Source organism: Ovis canadensis, chromosome 14 (assembly GCF_042477335.2).
Source record: "Ovis canadensis isolate MfBH-ARS-UI-01 breed Bighorn chromosome 14, ARS-UI_OviCan_v2, whole genome shotgun sequence".
NCBI lineage: Eukaryota > Metazoa > Chordata > Mammalia > Artiodactyla > Bovidae > Ovis > Ovis canadensis.
Genome location: NC_091258.1, coordinates 58,934,127 through 58,953,152, shown reverse-complemented (window position 1 = coordinate 58,953,152; position 19,026 = coordinate 58,934,127). Strand labels below are relative to the sequence as shown.

The following is a 19,026-nucleotide window of genomic DNA, read 5'->3' as shown; positions in this document are numbered from 1 at the left end:
GAGTCATGAAAACACAGACTGCTAGGCCTGGGTAAGTCCTGAGAATCTGCCTTTTTGGCAGGTGCCCAGGTGAGGCTGATGCTGGTGGTGCCAGGACCCCACTTGGAGAACCATTGTCAGAGTTGTCAGGGAAGGAGGACAGAGATTAAACCAGGTAGAATCATGGGGCACGTAGTAAGCACTCAGCAAAAATGTTAGTTGTTGATACCAATTCATGCCAGAGAGTCTGGCCTTCTTTAACTTCAAGAAGACTTGAGTCCAGGGTCTGGCCACACGATTTCCTGGCTCTGGGACCCTGGGAAAAATCACGGGGCTTCTCAGAGCCCCAGAGTTCTCACAGGGTTGTCCTGCAGGAGGTGGGGGTTCCCTTCCCAGGATAGCCCGAGCTTCCTAGAGGGGTTCAATACAAAGCTGGTGCCTGATGGATATTTCTTGAGTCAAACGAGGTTTGAAAGATTGAGAATTCCCTGGTGGTCCAGTGGTTAAGACGCAGGGCTTTCACTTCCGGGGCTAGAATTTGATCCCTGCTGGGGGAAACTAAGATCTCACAAACAACATGACGCAACCAAAATAAATTCTTCATTTAAAAAGAAAGATTGAAGCTGCAGAATGCAGCATAAATGTGAGGCATGGCAGTCAAGCTGACGCAGGCTCAGGAATCACTGAGACCCGGGGTCCCCCTGGGACCCACGGGGGGAACGTCAGTGAGTGAAGCCAACCGGGTGGGGGACAACAGGGAATGGTGGGCACTGTGGCAAATCGGGAGCCAGGCTCCTTCCGAAGAAGAAGCCGCCATCTCGGTCAGTGAGACATGGTGGTACGGAAGTGGGAGCCTAGGGCTGTTGGTCACTCTGACTGTAGCACAAGCAGGAATGAGGGTTGTTAGGTGAAATCACCCAGCAGTCAAACATGACCTCCCGTGGATCAAACCCAGCCCACAGCTGCCAGATCAGAGCAAGAACAACTTAAGAATGGCTGGCCTGGGTGCCGGGCTAGAATCCCAGAGGACCCAGCGGGAGGGCAAGGGGGTGAGTGGCAGGCTTCCCAAGGATGTGTCAGAAATCATCAGGAACTAGGCGGGTATTTGGTTTCAGGGCATTTATTTCACATCCCTCCGTACAGGTCCTGGGGCCAGGTGTGGGGGTAGGAGACCAGGCAAGGGGTAGCAATAAATAATGTGGACAGACGGAGCTCCCCTCCAGACAGATGAAGTTAAAGGAGGTTAGAGGGGAGCCACAAGGTGGAGGTGGGTGCTGGCGGGGCGGGGCAGCTGGGAAGGAGAGGGAGGCCAGGCCCCCACAGCTCTCCGTCACCTGCCCCGGCCCTTCCCTGCCCCAGCCCCCATGACTTTGGGGAGGAAGGGAGCCCGCAGCCAGTGGGGGCCAGCGAGGGTCTTGGAGGGGGTGGGTGACCGCACAGAGTGCCCCCGGCTCCCTCACTTGACGCGGATTTCAGCATACTCGGCTAGCTCCTCCGTCAGGGTATAGCTGTCCTTGGTGGGTCGTTTTCCCAGGTCCGAGTGAGAATAGCTTAGGTCCAGCTCCGGGGGTTCTCCCCGAAGACCCAGGAGCCTCCTCTCTGATCCCAGGTGCCTCTCACTCTATGAAGGGAGCCAACCCATTAGGCGGTCCTGTCCCACCTTTCCCAGCTGCAGATGCTGGGGTTGCTGGCACACCCGTGGCTCCAGAGCATGTGAGCCTCCTTCCTCAAGGACCACCCACCTAGCCTATCCCACAGTCCTGGGTCACCCTTGGGAGCCCTGCCCGCACCAGTGCCCCCTACACAAAACAACCTCCTTGCTGCTAAGCCTGAAAGCTGCCCACAAATTCATTGTCTCCAAGAAACCTTCATCAACCTGGGAATTTGAGGGGCACCCAATTCAACCCATAACGCCTTTCTAGATGGAAGCTCCCTGGTCCGGAACCCACTTTTCCCAGTTGTTGTAAGTGCCTGGCTCAGCAAACTTGGGTCTGGAGTTGTCCCTCCTCAATCTGGGACATCCTCCGGGTGCAACTTCAGCTTCCCCATCACGCCTGCCATCCTTGACCTCCCTCCTTCACATACACACACACAGGACAGTGGCCACAGACAGACAGACGGGAGCAGTAGTGGGACAGAATAGACAAGGCCAGGGGGTGCTGGGCAAGGCCACACTGAACTGGGGACCAACCTGGACGCTTGATGGGAATGCACACACATGCACGCCAACCCCAAGGCCCAACACGGGCCCAGAGGTGGGCACACCGAGGCCCCCGGAACCTACCTCCTGGGGTGCTCATTCCAGGGTAGAGACCTCTCTGGACTATTGGAGAAGGAAATGCAGTCATAGACCCAGGCGGGGAGGGTCAGGGCTTCTCGTGGACCCCGAACTCTACAGCCCCGCTCACAGCCTCAGCTGAGCTCCCTGTCCCAGCCCAGGGCCGAGTCCGTCTCAGCAGATCCTTTCCTCCCTGTCTTTGGGGCCAGCTCCCCCTCCACCCAGGGCCTCCCAGGCCCCTCCCAGACCCTCAGTGTCCCCGGCACCCAGGATCTCCAGCCAGCTTGGCGCCGCGGGGCTTTGGCCTCACCTCATATTTCTCTGGCGCCCCGGAGATGCGGAAGTCGCTGCTGAACACGACGGGGGGATTGTCCCCCCCCGAGAAGCTGGGGCTTTCCGTCACGTTCTTTCTGCAGGGCAGGACATATCAGCCCCAGTGTGGCTTTTGGGTTCCCTACTCCTCTCTCTGTCTGCAATCCCCTCTACCCTAGGAGTTTGGCCCAAGGGACTCTGGAGCTGCTCCCACCCATCTCTAAGACAGGGTGGGCGGCCGCTTCGGTGAGCAGCCTCTTTCTGTCCATCCTAGCCCATCCCTCTCCTGCTAAGACGAGCCACACCTGGGCCCCAGTCTCTGCCACCTTCAGGACCCCTGCCTGGCTCCTCTGGGTTCTCTGGGGCCATCTGTACCCCCTGGCTGCCAGGATGCGGAATGGGGAGATTAATTCCTTGTTGGGAGTGCTGATGTGTGTGTGATTCAAGGAAGAGAAATAGCAGCAGGCGGGTGTGACTTGAGACTGGGGAGCGTTTATTGATACCACAGATTATGTGTAGTTGTTGGAACCCACTGTGACTGATGCTGTGGCCGCAAGCCAGGGTACTGGCTCTCCGCATCACAAGGGAGGGGCAGGAGGAGACAGCAGAGAACGTGGGGCACCCGTGATGACTGGCGGGAAGGGTCCCGTCCAGGCACCGACACCTGTGACCCAACCACGGCGGCTCCTGTTAGCCGCTGAATTCTCACAGTGGAAGCTGCCCTCTCTTACCCACACTCAGCCTCCAGCTGGTCTGCCCTGCCCCGCCCTTGGAGGCTTCCTGCACCCACCCCCTGCCCTCCCACCCCACCACACTCCAGCTCAGCCCCATAGGCCACTCACTTTCTGCGCGTCTGGGTGATGTAGCACACGATGGCGATTAGGATGGCAAAGGCCACCACGGCTCCCACAGGCCCGATCTTGGCCCACATGAGGCGGTCTGAGGAAAGAGAAGACCCAGGCGCCCTCAGGGCTGCTGGTGGGAGGAGGACACCAGGGTTCTTAGGAGACGGGCTGGGGCAGGGGTGGGAGTGAACGTATTTACACAGCAGGCACACCCTTGCCCTGACTGGTTAGTTGAGCTGTTGGAGGGGCCCACGAAGTGTCAGCAAGCTTGGGGCAGCCTCTCCTAACTTGACCATTCGATCAACAGCATAGCGGGACCATCGCTCAGCGGCCGATAATCAGCCTCGGCGAGGGAAGCTTAGATCCAACAGGGGTCCCAGCTGTCCCCTGACTCCCAGCCCCCGGCCACATCACTCACGGGCTCCCTGGAAGGGCAGCTCCAGGCTCTTGGTGCCGTAGAGGTTGTGGGAGGTGCAGATGACCCGGGGTGGGGCCTGGGCCTGCCCCCGCAGCGTCAGGATGCTGGTGAGCAGGAGGCCGCTGCGCTCTGAGTACACGAACTCGCGCTCCGTCTCGTTCACCGTCACGTTGCGCAAGGGCAGCTCGAAGGCCACGGAGGGCTCTGGGTTGGCTTTCACCACGCAGAGGCACTGCACCGTGTCGCGGGCTGCCGCACAGTGGGACTCCAGTAGGATCACAGGAGCAACTGCGGAGGCGAGACCAAGACCCGGTAGGCTGGAGATGCGGCCTTGGGGGCTTCTGGGCTGAGATGAGCTGCCTGTGCCCCCTGCACTCTCTCTTGCGTGTGCTCGCTCAGTCCTTTCAGTCGTGTCCGACTCTTTGCGACCCCGTGGACTGAAGCCCGCCAGGCTCCTCTGTCCATGGGATTCTCCAGGCAAGAATCCTGGAGTGGGTAGCCGTGCCCTTCTCCAGGGGATATTCCTGGCCCAGGGACTGAACTTAGGTCTCCTGCATTTTCTGCATTGCCAGCTGATTCTTTACCACCGAGCCACCAGGGACGCCCCACACTCTCTCTAATGCCCTCTCCAATGCTGCTCACCTTGTAAAATATAAATCAGATCATAGAGACTTCCCTGGTGGTCCAGTGGCTAAGCCCCTGCACTCACAATGCAGGGGGCCAGGTTCAATCCCTGGTTAGGGAGCTAGATCCCACGTGCTGCAAACGAAAACATCTCACATGCCGCAGTGAAGATCTCGAGCGTTGCAACCAAGACCTAGCCCAGCCAAATAAATGAATATATATTTTAAAGACATGAGGGGCTTCCCTGGTGGCTCAGTGGTAAAGAATCCACCTGCCAACACAGGAAACACGGGTTCGATCCCTCACCCGGGAAGATCTCACATGCCATAGAGCAACTAAGGCTGTGCTCCACAACTACTGTGTGCTCTAGAGCCTGGGACCTGCAACAAGAGAAGCCACCGCCATGAGAAGCCCAGGTACCGCAACTAGAGAAAAGCCCGTGCAGCAACTGAAGGCCAGCACAACCAAAGATAAATACAATTTAAACAAAAAAACCTGAAATAAAATCTTTAAAAAAGTGATCAATATAATATAAATCAATCAATCAGATCACGGTGCTCCCTGCTTAAACTCACGCCCTCCAACTGCTCCCCACGTCCCCTAGAATAAAGCCCCAATACTTTGCCTTGGTCTGCAAGGCCCTGCAGGACTTGGCCACACTCAGCTCCTCTGCTTTCACTCTGGCTCACTGTCTTATGGCCACACCAGCCTCCTTGCTGTTTCTCATACTCGCGGAACGTTTTCCCACACCCTTTTCCCACACCCGAAGGGCTTCCGTTTCTCCCTCGGCCTTGAGCACTTCCCTGACACCTGCAGCACTCACACCCTCACTCCAGGCAGCTTCTGTGCAGACCACGCTCTTTCTCTGACCACACCATGTAAGCGGCACCTCGCTGCACTAACCATTCACTCGTGTTTGCTCCTCAGCACTTACATCTACCCGGGTTACATACTGATGTGACTGCTCTCTTATTTCCATCCTGACAAGCACTTGCTCTGTCTCCACTCTGTCCCCACTGTTAGAATATCCTTTTCTTTTTTCTCTTTTTGCCACACTGAGAAGCATGCGGGATCTTAATCCCCTGACCAGGTATCAAACCCATGCCCCTTGCAGTGGAAGCTCAGAGTCTTAACCACTGGAAGGTTTCCGGAACATCCCTTTCACCTGGCAGGAACTCTGGGAAGACTCATGGGATGAGCGACTGAGTTCAGCCAGCTCCACCTCCTGGCCATCCTGCAGATGCCCCCACTCACTCCCCAGAGACCCTGCGTCCTAACCCTCCCTCCCTCCCTCATAGGACACACCAGACACCACCCTCCACCCAAGATAATTTTGTTGAGGTTTGTTGCCATTTGAATTACAAAAGTGATACTGGGATGGTTTTTCCCCTTTCATTTCCCAATAAGAGATTATAATAGAACATTGAATGTTACTTTTTAATCTATGTTCTCTTTCCCTCTGAGAGTTTGGCACTTGCCTCTGCTTACTCTAGACGACCTTCAATTTCCATACAAAAAGAATATGCAGGTAACAGGGATGGGGCAGGGAGCCATGAGACTTGGGTATTTGCAATAGGGATCATTCCACTTGGAATGGGTACATATCTCTGAGTCTAGTAAATTAAAAGTTTTCCAAATTCTGTTTAGGTAGACATGTATATGCTTGCTATGTTGTTGTTTAGTTATTAAGTCATGTCCAAGTCTTTTGGGACCCCATGGACCATAGCCTGCCTGCCTGTCTCCTCCCTCCATGGGATTTCCCAGGCAAGAATATTGTAGTGGGTTGTCACTTCCTTCTCCAGGGGATCTTTCCAACCCAGGGATTGAACCTACGTTTCCTGCATTAGCAGGTGGATTCTTTACCACTTAGCCACCAGGGAAGCCTGATGCTTACTATAGTAATAACAAATTAATACACCACAGAGTAAATTAGTAATGACCAACCTGAACTGACAGTAATTATTTTAAAAAGTAAAAACCTTTTCATGCTTGACTGTACCGCTAGTACAGCTGTGACAAGGCTGCGGGAATGCTGACACCCTGCTGTGTGCTCAGCATCTTTGCAGAGCTGCCAGCAGCCCCGAGACCTGTGAAACCCTGCCTGACACCAGACAAACCCCAGGTCCCACAAAAGATGGGAGGTCTGGGGTGTGAGACAGCTTTGGCTTGAATTCCAGCTCTGCCATCTACTGGCTGGTGGCCCGAACGAGGCCACTCAGCTTCCTGGACCTACAAGATGGACTTCTCATCTGTGCAAACAGGGGTAATGGGTGCTTGACTTGCCAAGGGCTACGGAGAATACACTCTGAAGTGGGAGTACGAGTGTGTTGAAAGGAAAGCTTAACATCCCACCTAGGGATTTAGGATTAGAGAAAGCGACTGAGCACGCACGTATGCACATAGAACTATTCCAGCAGAGGGCGCAAGTGAGCAACGCCTTGGCAGCAGGAAGGCAGCGGATATCCAGCCAGGAGTTCAGGGAGATAAGTGGGAAATTAAGAGGGTCTCTAAGACTTACAGGGCACGTGGGCTCCTTGGTGTAAGATACTGTCACACTCATTTTTCAGAGAAGAGAATCAGAGATCAGCAAAGGCGAAGTCACTCGTCTGGGATCACACAGCAAGACGTGTGTAATCCAACAGAGCTTGGATTTAGACCCAAGTCCATTCAGCTCTGTCGGGTGCTGGACACCAGTAACACTTCCACTTCTTCATATCAAACTGGAGTGACGAGCGATCCCTACCCCCAGTCACATTGTTGTGAGGACAAAACAGGTCAATATGTCCAAAGGGCTCAGACCTGCTCATCACAAGATCTCGGTGAGGGTGAGTGCCCTGCAGGTCCCCTGCTGGGACCCCCTCTTCAGGAGCACCCACTGTTGTCAGCGAGCATGGAAGCCCCAGTACTAGGAGACACAGACTTCGGGGACAGAGATGAGACTGAGGGATGGCTCTGCCCAGCAAACTGGGGCTGGACTCCCAGAGCTCATGCACTGTGACCCAGACCTCGGAGCCCAGCGACGGGCTCAGCAGGGGTGGGGGTAGGGGCATGGCTGCTTGTCCCCTCTGGCACATTGAAGGCCTTGAGTCCTTGGGTACCAGGGACTTCAGGGGAAACTGAAACAGCCAGAGGTTTACGAACTGGACAGACAGGGTCCAGAAGAATCTTGACACTGGCCAGCCTCCCAGCTGCATGGCCTTGGGGAATTCTGTCCTTCAGTTTCTCCTCGGTGAAGGGAGATGATGACAATATGCAGCTGCTTCAAGAGGTGACCAGAGAGGGGGAGGGGGACTCAGTGTTTAATGGGGACAGAGCTTCAGCTTAGGAAGGTGAAAAGTTGGGGAGATGGGTGATGGTGAGAGCTGCCCGAGAGTATGGATGTACTTAGTGCCACTGGGCTGTACAGTTAAATATGGTTAAAGATAGTGTGCTTCATATTATGTGACTTTTACAACAATAAAAAAACACATTTAAAAAAAAAAAAAAAGGAAAGAGGCCACCACAATCACGCATGCTGGGATGCAGTGCTGGGATGCAGCGCTGGTGCGGGGCAGCCCCTCAGCGTTGTTTGCCGCTGCCGCTCTCATTGTGCTTCCCTGGTTGCTCAGGTGGTAGAGAATCTGCCTGCAGTGCAGGAGACCAGGGTCCAAACCCTGCTGGGAAGATCCCCTGGAGAAGGAAATGGCAGCCCACTCCAGTATTCTTGTCTGGAGAATTCTATGGACAGATGAGCCTGATGGGCTACAGTCCATGGGACAGGATGGTCTGCGACTGAAAATGTACATGAGGTGGAGTTGTGTGCACGTTCAGGGGCTTCCATCAGGTTCTCAGGGGCTTCTCTGACTCCTACACCTAAGAAGCTCTGATTAGGGAAGTAGACATAACGGGGAAGACCAAGAGGAAGAAGGAGGGGCATGTATGAAGAAGGCAGAGTATACACAAACCATTCACATGATCACAATTGATGCTGGGAGGGAGCAAACTGGGAGGAAAGATGTCTCCAAGATGAAAGGTCAGCAGAGCAGTGATGGCCATCACCTTGCCCTGGAATAATCTGTCTCCACTTTGCTGACAGAGCCATAGTCAAAGCTATGGTTTATCCAGTAGTCACGTATGGATGTGAGAGTTGGACCTTAAAGAAGGCTGAGCACCAAAGAACTGATGCTTTGGAACTGTGGTGCTGGAGAAGACTCTTGAGAGTCCCTTGGACTGCAAGGAGATCAAATCAGTCAATGCTAAAGGAAATCAATCCTGAATATTCACTGGAAGGACCGATGCTGAAGCTAAAGCTCCAGTACTTTGACCACCTGATGTGAAGAGCTGACTCATTGGAAAAGACCCTGATGCTGGGAGAGATTGAGGGCAGGAGGAGAAGGAGACGACAGAGGATGAGATGGTTGGATGGCATCACTGACTCAATGGACTTCAGCTTGAGCAAACTCCAAGAGTTAGTGAAGGACAGGGAAGCCTGAAGTGCTGCAGTCCATGGGGCTGCAGAGTCAGACTCGACTTAGCAACTGAGCAACAACTGACTGTGGCCACTTGCAGACTATTGAGTATGGACTGTGCTCAATACCTTCTGACAAACTTGTGTGGTGGGGACCACAGTAGGTGGAATAAGTAAGTCTGGAAGTGGTGACTTTGGAGACAAGTGCCAGAGGCCAGGCTGGGGTTGGGGAGGAAGCAGAGAGAGTGGAAATATGGAGGTGACATTCCAGAAGGAGGTGCTGGAGGAGGGGAAGTGGAAACCATGACTTCGGAGCTATGACCTGAATGATGGCTGGGGTGGGAGCGGGGTGTTGGCAGTGCTGTCCAGAGAAGGGAGGTCAGGAAGGGGACTGGTTGGCAGCGGAACAATGAGCTCCATTCCCAAGACAGTTAGCTTTTTATCTGCATCCGTCTCATCTCTCTGGCTGTGCTGTATCTGTTAACATGCTTGGTGTCCTCTCGATCCTATCCCCCACCTCCCACTGAGCCACACAGCTCGTGCACATAACAAAGGCTTGATCAATGTATTCTGATGTCATAACTCAGGATGAGGTCAGCTTTGGGCATTACAGAAGAGTGCAACCAGACTCCTGCATCTGAGTCTCAGTTCTGCCTGGGTGACTCGGGGTGAGTGACATAACCCCTAAGGGCCTCAGTTTCGTTCTCTGGAAACTGGGGACAGTAAGAGAATCTCCCTCACTGCGATGTCAAAGAGGTGAAAGAGTAGGCTCCTGTCAAGAGCTTCCAGCGGTGCCTGATTCCTGGCGATGCTCTGCAGGGTTAGAGGTTGTGGTTTCTGTTTTAGTTAATGCACGTGTGCTTCCCCGGTGGCTCTGACAGTCAGGAATCTGCCTGCAGTGTGGCAGACCCGAGTTTGATCACTGGGTCAGGAAAACCCCCTGGAGAAGGGAATGGAAACCCACTCTGGTATTCTTGCCTGGGAAATCCCACGGACAGAGGAGCCTGGTGGGCTACAGTCCATGGGGTCGCAGAGTTGGACACGACTGAGGGACTAACACTTCTACACTTCAGAGAAGAAGTGGCCACAGGATTCAGAAATATCCTTGGTCAAAAGCCCATCCCAGGGTGTGGGAATATTATATTCTCAGGTGGGACTTTTTTTTGGCCAACTTGCACGGTATGTGAAATCTTAGTTCCCCAACCAGGGATCAAACCCATGCCCCTCATTGGAAGTGTGGAGTCTTAACCACTGATTGCCAGGGAAGTCCCTTAGGTGGGTCTTTTCTTGCTGTGGATTTAGCTTCCCCACCCCCATCTGCTGGAGCAAAGCTGACCCTTGGTTGGGATGCTGAGTGTCCCCCATTGAGCTCCACTGCAGGGGTGGGTGGGCAGGAATCAAGCCCACCTGCTCTCATCAGAGGAAGAGGGTCGAAGCGGTGGGGGTGGGGGGTACTCACACTCCACAGACAGGTTGAAGGCGGTGGCCCTCTGGCCATACTGGTTCTCGGCCACACACCAGTACTCTCCGTCGTCCTCGGGTGTGACGGCCGGCAGCTCCAGCTGCAGCTCACTCTCATAGATAACCGTGGCCAGAATCTGCTTCTCCTTGAAGATGGTGAGAATAGGATCCGGGTTGCTCTGTGTGGAGCACAAGATGGAGACTGTCTCGCCCTCCACGGCCACCACTGTCCCGTTCACTGTTGGCTTCCAGGGTGCATCTAGGGGGCAGGACAGGGGGCCAGTGGTCAGAAGCCAGGGGGGCCTCTTCTGCCAGCCAGCTCTCACCCCTAAATGTGACCCTCAACACCCCAGTTGGAACACACCACCTCAGGACAGCCCGGGTAACGCCAGGCCTGGCTGTCTCGTTTACAGAGATTCTGCAGACACGGTGCTTGTGTCTGAGTCCCGGCTGTACCCCTTCCCAGCTGTGTGTGGACCCATGTCTTAACCCTTTGGGGCCCAATTTTTTAAATCTGGAAACTAGACTTAAAAATATTCCCAGCTTCATAGGGGTCACTGAGAATAGACTATGACTTGCGCTGCTTTGGCCTGAACAAGGCAGATGAAGATCTCTGTCCATGTGGACAGATGCTGTTTAAGGAAATCAAGTATATAGTTGGCAAGATGGGGAGGAGCACTTTGGAGAAAAATAAAGGTGGGATGGAAGTCAGGGTAGTTAAGGCTTTAACTAGGATGCTGAGGGAAGGCTCCCGTGAGACTAGAAGGGAGCCGGGAGGAGGCAGCCAGCCATGGGGATGTCTAGGGAAAGACCATTTGTGTAGGGCACTCAGAAACTGCTGAGTAAATCAAACGCTGCCTGGCGCTGTCATTTTTATTATCCCCAGTCCTGGGCACTTTGCCTCAATAAATATTTGTGAGTGAATGAATGAATGAATGACCTCTCCTTGGCTCCTAGCCAAGAATCCTGTTTGACCCGCCGCCTCCTCCTGAAGCCCACAGGGGCTGGATCAGGCTTGGGTTCCCCTCAGCCCTCCCATTGGAACTGTAATAGGGCTCATTTTAAAATGCAGATTTCAGGGCTTCCCTGCTGGTTAAGAATCCACCTTGCAATACAAAGGACATGGGTTTGATCCCTGATTGTGGAATTAAGATCCCACCTGTGTGTGTTCAGTCGTGTCCAACTCTTTGTGACCCCATGGACTGTAACCTACCAGGCTCCTCTGTCTGTGGGATTCTCCCAGAAGGAACTGGAGTGGGTTGCCATTTCCTTCTCCAGGGAATCTTCCCAACTTAGGGATCAAACCTACGTCTCCTGCATTGACAGGCAGATTTCTTATGACTGAGCCGTCTGGGAAGCCCCTAAGATTTTAGGGCCACATGATGCAGCCAAATAAACAGATATTAAAAAATAATAATAAAATGCACATTCCTGGGGCCAAGCCCAGCTCTACGCCCCAGGAAACTGAATTTAACAGGCTTTCCTGGGTGCGCAGGGACCACCTCTGATTCTCTCTTCCGATCTCCATCTCCTCCTAGCCAGGAGACAGGCGCCCAGCAGGTGTTCAAGAATGAAAGAACTCTTTAACCTGAAACTTCCTCTCCATCTTCATCTCAACTGCAGGCATGGACCTGACCGCCATCGCTACCCTCAACCCCGGCCCCCCAGCACTGCCCTGGGCGAGGCTGGTTCCCCAGCGCGCGGTGTGCGGGGCGCACAGGGCGGCGACTCACACATGACGCTGAGCTCCACGGTGCGGTTGTCCTGGCCGTAGGTGTTTTCAGCCAGGCAGAGGTAGACGCCGTCTTCTGCAGGGGTCACTTCTTCCACCTCCAGGGACAGACTCTCGGCCACGGCCTCCCTGAGCACCGTGCCATCGCGCATCCAGGTCAGCAAAGGCGGCGGGTTGCTGTCGGCCCCACAGAACAGGCTGACGCGGGAGCCCTCGATGGCCTCGACCGTGGAGTTTATCTCCACGATCACCGGGGGGTCTGCGGCGGGGTGGGAGGACGCAGGACCTCAGGGGGCGCTCGCGCAGGCCCCGCCCCCTCCCTGGACCTGACCCCGCCCCGCCCCCCCCCGCCCCGCCCCTGGCCCGCACCCAGGCTCACACTTGATGTCCAGGCTGGCGTAGCCCTCGAACTGCAGGGTAGTGTTGGGGAACGAGGCCTGGCAGCCCAGCCGGTGGCCGTTGGTCTCCCTGGTGGGCACAAAGTGCAGCAACGACACCTGCACCCAGGTACCCTCCTCCTCGCGCAGCCGCCCCAGCACAGTCGGCTCTCCGAGCCCCTCGTGGCCCAGCCAGCTCAACTCGGGGTGCAGCTCCGGGCAGTTGTCAGGCACCATGCAGCTGACCTCCACTTCTGTGCCAGCCATCACTTCCGGGGGGACCACGATGTTGGGGGTGTCTACATGAGCCCGGGAGATGGAGGGTGAGGAAGCAGCGTTGCCCACCAGCCATCCCTCACCCGAGGCTGCTGTCGGACTCCATTCCTGGCTGGTTCCCTCCCCGCCCTTGGATGCAGAGTTCCCCACAACCGGCTCTTCTCCTGGGTACCGTTCACCCAGAAGCCCTCCACAGATCCAACGAGGGATATAATAATAATGGAAACAACAATATAGTGTTCTGAATACTCCACTGGTGTTTGACTTGCCAGTCCTTCCAGCCATGCTGAAACTAGAGGCTGGGTAATGTTATTTTGCTCATTTTACAGATGAGGAAGCTGAGGCTACAGCTAGTACCAGATAAAACTGAGCTTCAAACCCTATTGCTCTTGCTTCATCATCTGTGCCCTATGTGTGCGTGCTCAGTCACTTTCAACTCTTTGCAAGTCCATGGACTAGGTAGCCGACTAGGCTTCTCTGCCCATGGAATTTTCCAGGCAACAATACAGGAGTGGGTTGCCATCTCCTCCCCCAGGAGATCTTCCCAACCCCGGGATGGAACCTGAATCTCCTGCATCTTCCTTCATTGACAAGCAGATTCTTTACCAACTTTGCAACCTGGGAAGCTCCGTGCCCCAGACAATATATTATATTCCTCAAGAAACTTTCCTTCTTCCCATGTTTGCTTTGCTTTACCTTCCACGTGTGTGTGCGTGCGTGTGTGTGTGTGTGTGGTGTGTCCTGGAGCTGTGTCTGTCTGTGCCAGTTTGGAGTTGGGGGTGGGGTCTCTTTTGCATCAGGGCTGTAATTTGGCTCCTCACATGGTCTCAGAGCTGATGGGGAACCTGAATCTAAGGATTCCATGCCTCTCAGGGCCTCTCAGAAATGAGGCAGTGGACCCTACTCTGCCCAAACTGGCCCAGAGCTGCATTTTATTTGGTGTGAACTTAAGACATTAAAAAAATATATATCTGAAGTAGCAGCCTATGCTGAAAATACACAGCTCTGGTTCCCCTGGAAAATTCAGGGAATTTCCTGGCCATTCAGTGGTTAGGACTCCAAGCCTCCACTGCAGGGGATACGGGTTCGATCCCTGGTCAGGGAACTAGGATCCCCCATGCCGCTTGGCATGGCCCAAAGCAAAACAAAACAACAAAAACTCAGACTGCCTGAGATATATGGCCCTACATTCTCATGCTACCCCACTTAGCTCGAGCCAGGCTCCATGTGCCAGGCACTATTTTGCGCACTTGACAACTATTCCCTTATTGAACTTTAAGTGCTGTTCGTATCCCCATTTTACAGAAGAGGATAACAAGGCCCAGAGAATTTCAGCAAACTGCCTACAGTAGCCCAGCTAATAGAGGGATGCAGAGGCTTTACCGCAACCCCAGAGCCCCACTGCCTTTCGCCCGTGTGTCTCTGAAGAGTAACAGCACTGCTTTCCTCTGGGGAGGACAACACAACTTGGGGCCCTGCTTTGCCCCTTTCTGTCATCTGCCTGGTCATGTGGGCCGGAGGGTTGGCACCCCTCCCTCCAGCCAAACCAGCAAGTCCTTGGTTCTGGCGACCAAACCTCCCCAGAAGGGCACTGGGAGGGCTTCCTCTTTCCCACGCTCCCCGCCCCAGGCACAGCCCCCGAGACTCACTGATGATGTCCAGGACGCTGTGCTCTGAGAAGGTGTACTGGTTGTAGCCCCCCAGGTCCCCTCGAAAGTAGTATTTGCCGCCCAGCTCGGGGCTTAGGTTGCTGAGCAGGAGGGTGCAGTTGCGCAGGCCCAGGTCTCCCAGGAGGCGGCTGCGTCCTTGGAAGCTCTCGTGTACCACCTGCGTGCGTGACTTGAAGACCACCGGAGGGTAGTTTTTCGGATAGGGGCTATTGAAGTACCAGACGCCATGCACGACGGCCGGCCGCAGCTCATCGGGAAAGCTGAAGCGGCAGGGGATGGAGACGCACGTGCCCTCAAAGGCCGAGATGGACGATGGCATCCAGGCGCCCCACTGACCCCCACGAGAGGCTGTGGGTGAGCAGGACCGCTGAGGCTGAGAGACACATCCTGCCCGGGTGCCCCCAACCCCCACTCCCATCACCTCCCATCACCTGAGGGGTCCAGGGACCCCAGCCTGCTCAGGGGCCAGGACCCACAGACCCCCAGATCCCCAGGCATTATTACCTGAAATCATAATCCAAAACAGAGACAGTGCCGTGAGGAATATCATTTTGTACAGCAAGTGAGCAGAGCTGGAGAGGGGAGAGGAGAGTGTTCAAGGCCCAAGGAAGTGAAAAGTAAGACTTCTGGTAAGATTTTGGGAAGCAGCCCATTCAGATGTTGGCTGCTGCTGCTGTTAGTATTTATGATCACAGACACATCTATGGCATCAACCATGTACCACCCGTGGTACTCTACTATACAAATTCATCTGAGGTAGGTGCAATTATTATCCTGTTTTTGTAGCTGAGCTCCAGCAAGACTGAGTAACTTGCCCAAGGTCACACAGCCAGCAAGCAGCAGAGCCAGGATTCAGGCCCTGTCTCCCTGTCCAGGGTTGCAGACTTCACCACCAAACTGTCCTGACTCTTTATGGGTTTGTTGTTATTCAGTTGCTCAGTCACGTCCAGCTCTTTGCGACCCCGTGGACTGCAGCACGCTAGGCTTCCCTGTCCTTCACTGTTTCCCGGAGTTTGCTCAGATTCACGTCTATTGAGCCAGTGAAGATATCTACATGGTCAGTTACATGCTAATAATTATCTTCATCACCATTATGCCCTTGGGGATCTCCAGAAAGTAAGGATAGAGCCAAGTTTGGATGAGCAAGAGGAAGCAGGAAAAGCCAGGAGGAAGGGAAGTTGGAACCCTCCCCCCTCACCTCCGTCTCCCTGAGTTGGGAACGCCTTCTGGTCCCACTTGCAGCTGTCAGCCGGCCAACCTGGAGCAAGAATCAGACAGGTGCAAGGAAGTGGGGGCCCGAACATCCCCCACCCCCGCTCGCAGGATCCGCCACGACTCGTGGCGGTTGTCAGGCTGCCCACGCAGTCTCTGTTGCCCATGGCCTCTGGATGTTTGAGACCCTCCCACACAGCCTCAAAGCTACTCTGCGGTCGCCTCCCATGGCAAGCCGTGATGGAGAGCTCCAGGGAAGCAAAGGGGAGCAGCAGCACTTTGGGGTGGGGGGAGGCGAGGGGTGTGAATGGGGCAAGGGAGCACTTGTCCCACGGCTGAGGCCTGGGGGTGGCAGGCAGGGACCCAGCCCCATCAATGACTGGGTTTCACAGCATCAGCATTCCCAACATGCCGCGGGAATTCCTGCCGCCCTCTCCCGCCCCACAGACGGCCCCTGGTGTCCTCACCCTCCGGAGGCCAGAGCCCAGTTACAAAAGAGGCCTGTTCCCTCAGGGTGAGGGTGCCTCGTCCTGGGGGGCTTCTGAGGTACGTGGGGTCAAGAGAAGAGCTGGGAACGCCTGGCTGGGCTCCGAGTGGAGCCAGGAAGGACCAGGGACTGGGGTTAGTGAGTCCCTGGCACCCGGCTCCTCTGTGGGTTGCCTCGGATTGGAGCCAGGGCTTCCAAGTGGCTGCTTTTTTGGCCTCTGACACTGTCTTCCCACGGACAGATGCACGTAGTCAGACACACGCAAATGCTGGTATGAAATGTTACCGATCTGGACAAAACCAGAATGAGCCGGCTCACCCCAACAGCACTGCCCAGGACCCTGCACACCCCAACAGGCACTGGGACCCACGCGCAGCAGATGCTCACACACACCTCATGCTCCTGCCCACCACACCCCTGGACAGCTACAGGCATGGCCATCAGGCACACACTCTGCATGCCGTGCTCCCAAAGGCACTCGGACTGGCACACACATGGAGGTGTGGCCGTGGCCAGACCCACCCAGACCCATGCCGGAGAACACGCGGCAGATGCCGTCTTTGCACCTGCCACAGGGAGGTCCTGCGGGTAGACACAGGTGAGGGCCACGGGCCCAGACTTATGAACCAAGCGTGTAGACCGTGCCTTCTGAATAAGGATGAAAACTGTTTTGGGGGGATGGGGTCCAGAAAAGCCTGAGTTATTATGATGGTTTGTGGCTCTCTAAAGGGCTGTAGTACATAAACGCAAACAGTCCATCCATTATCTTAAGCTTTCATGGAGGAAGTGGGTTTAGGAAAAGCAAGTCTGAAAGGTGTCCTTAGTGAGATGTTGAAAAAAAGATTGAGAAACACGGACCTGGATTAAGGCTCACTCAGAGAGGTGCACGCGCCCGTGCACACACACCCCTGTCGCGTGCTCAGTGTTGGAACTTGCCCACTCAACCCCCCCAACCCCGATCCCCTCCCAGATGGCAGGATACAGACCTGTGATCACCTGGGCATCCTTTCGGTCTTCTCCTGGCCCTGGACCACTTCCACCCCAACTGCCACAAACCTAGGAGCCCCAGGGCAGAATCTCCACCGGAGGGGTGCCGAGGAAGGTGCCTCATTCTCTCTCTCTCTCTGTGGTTTCCTCCCAAAGCCCAGTCAGTGTCCTTGCCATGATCCCAGCCCACGCCCAGAGCGATCCTGAGCAGCGCCCTCCCCCATCCTAAATTAGTGGCAGCTCACAGCCACCATCCACAGCCCGGAATGCCCCGCATTGCACCCGCCCTGGGCGACCCTGCCCGTGCTCTCAACCGGGGTCCTCTGCTCTCCTCCCCATCCCCAGCCCTCTCAGCTGCAGTACTCACTTGATGCTCTTGCTTCTGCACCCTCTGCTCCGCCGGCCCTGCTCGCAGTCCCCTGGCCTCCCAGGGTCTAGGCCCCCACTCGCCAGCCCCTCCCCTCCCCCCGGGTGCCAGGGGCCGCCTGCCTCCAGGGCCCAGCTCCTCCCTGCCCCCGGGGGAGGGGGGCACAAAGGGCCCTTGTCACCACAGCTCGAACTGGGCAGCCTGACGCCTGGGTTCCACTAGCTCCTTCCTGGAGGGGCTGGGGGTGGCTGCCTCACTCGCTCCCTGCTCCATCCCCGCGCACCCTAGTTCTGGGTCCCTGGGAGGAGGGTGGGGGTGAGGGCAGGCATCTCTAACATCTCTAGAAGTCTCAGGCTGAGAGGCAGAATGTGTTGGCCTCAGCTTCTGGGGGATCTTGGTGGCAATAGCCTTAGGCCCAGGAGGCCACAGAGGCCAGTGTGACCAGAAGGAGGCAGGCTCCAGGGCTCGCTCTCGGCTTTAGTCCCTTCCATCTGCCCTAGAGGATGTTGTCTTTGGTGCCCACACCCTGGTCTATTCTCTTCCAGGCTCTTCTTGCCATCAGAAATGACTTATGTATTAACTGTCTCCTCCCTTGAGAACATGACCTTCAGGAGCACAGGGCTTTGCTTCCTCTCAATCTGTCCTGTGGGGAGATGGACGCCTGAGTTAAACTTCCTAGACACAGAGTGGGTGCACGAGTGTGTTCCTCAGATACCCTCACCGGAGGCCTTGGCGCTGTTCCTTCCTCCTGGAAACTCCCCTGCCCTGTTCCACTTCCAGAACCGCTGCTGACCAGCCCCTCTCCGCCAAGCCGAGCCCCCCTGTTTAAAAGCTGCCCTGGAAGCGTCCCTTGTGACTCAGTGGTAAAGAATCTGCTTGCCAACACAGGAGACATGGGTTCGATCTCTGGTCCAGGAAGATCCCACATGTCACGGAACACCCACATCCTTGTACCACAGCTACTGTGTCTGTGTTCTAGAGCTCATGCTCTGCAACAAGAGAAGCCACTGGCAAGGAGAAGCCCTCATTCCACAACGAAGAGCAGCCCCCGCTCGCCGCAAGCAGAGGAAGCCCGCGAGCAGCAGTGAAGACCCAGTACAACCGTAAATAAAATATTTTAATGCTGCCTGGCCCTTCCATGGCCCTTAGCAGCTCGTTCACCCACCTGCACCCTCAGTGAGCTGCTTCCCCACTGGCATCTGAGCTCAGGCTTCTGCCTGTCTGTCTGTCTGTCTTGTTCACCCTTGTGTCCCCTAGCACAGTGCCTGGTGCGCGAGGGTGCCCAACCCGGGCTGTGCTGACTCTCTGAGCTGGGTGGAGACCCTCTGTGTACAGATTCCATGGGGATCCTCCTGCCGCCCCAGGCCCAGTCATGACCTTTGCATGGTGGTGGTGTGACTAAGCATTCAGTTCAGTTACTCAGTCGTGTCTGACTCTTTGAGACCCCATGGACTGCAGCAGGCCAGGCCTCCCTGTTCATCATCAACTCCCAGAGTTTACCCAAACTCATGTGCAGTGAGTCGGTGATGCCATCCCACCATCTCATCTGCCGTC

At 55.5% G+C, this 19,026-nt stretch overlaps 2 protein-coding genes across 6 annotated transcripts in view; both read right to left on the bottom strand.

Moving 5' to 3' along the window:
• The window catches only part of CD22 (CD22 molecule), a 30,928-nt gene extending 28,476 nt beyond the window's left edge, over nucleotides 1-2,452 (bottom strand). For all 4 annotated transcript variants that reach the window (XM_069550365.1, XM_069550371.1, XM_069550369.1 and 1 more), the window contains exon 1: nucleotides 2,264-2,452. In XM_069550365.1, coding sequence (XP_069406466.1) covers nucleotides 2,264-2,327 — 64 coding nt within the window. In that variant the 5' untranslated portion in view covers nucleotides 2,328-2,452. The remainder of the gene's footprint in view (nucleotides 1-2,263) is intronic.
• On the bottom strand, nucleotides 1,084-17,541 carry MAG (myelin associated glycoprotein). 2 transcript variants are annotated; one of them, XM_069550467.1, is made up of 11 exons: nucleotides 17,105-17,253; nucleotides 15,618-15,677; nucleotides 14,924-14,991; nucleotides 14,399-14,767; nucleotides 12,476-12,772; nucleotides 12,098-12,355; nucleotides 10,363-10,623; nucleotides 3,833-4,120; nucleotides 3,412-3,508; nucleotides 2,568-2,667; nucleotides 1,084-1,600 (listed from the first exon to the last, which is right to left on the bottom strand). In XM_069550467.1, the coding sequence occupies exons 3-11, from the start codon at nucleotides 14,967-14,969 to the stop codon at nucleotides 1,436-1,438; spliced, it is 1,881 nt and encodes a 626-aa protein (XP_069406568.1). In that variant the 5' UTR covers nucleotides 14,970-14,991; nucleotides 15,618-15,677; nucleotides 17,105-17,253; the 3' UTR covers nucleotides 1,084-1,435. The 2 variants fall into 2 exon arrangements, with proteins under 2 accessions (XP_069406568.1, XP_069406566.1); XM_069550465.1 differs by lacking the exons at nucleotides 1,084-1,600; nucleotides 17,105-17,253 and adding an exon at nucleotides 17,473-17,541 and having other exon boundaries at nucleotides 2,437-2,667.
• Between the last annotated feature and the right edge of the window lie 1,485 nt (nucleotides 17,542-19,026).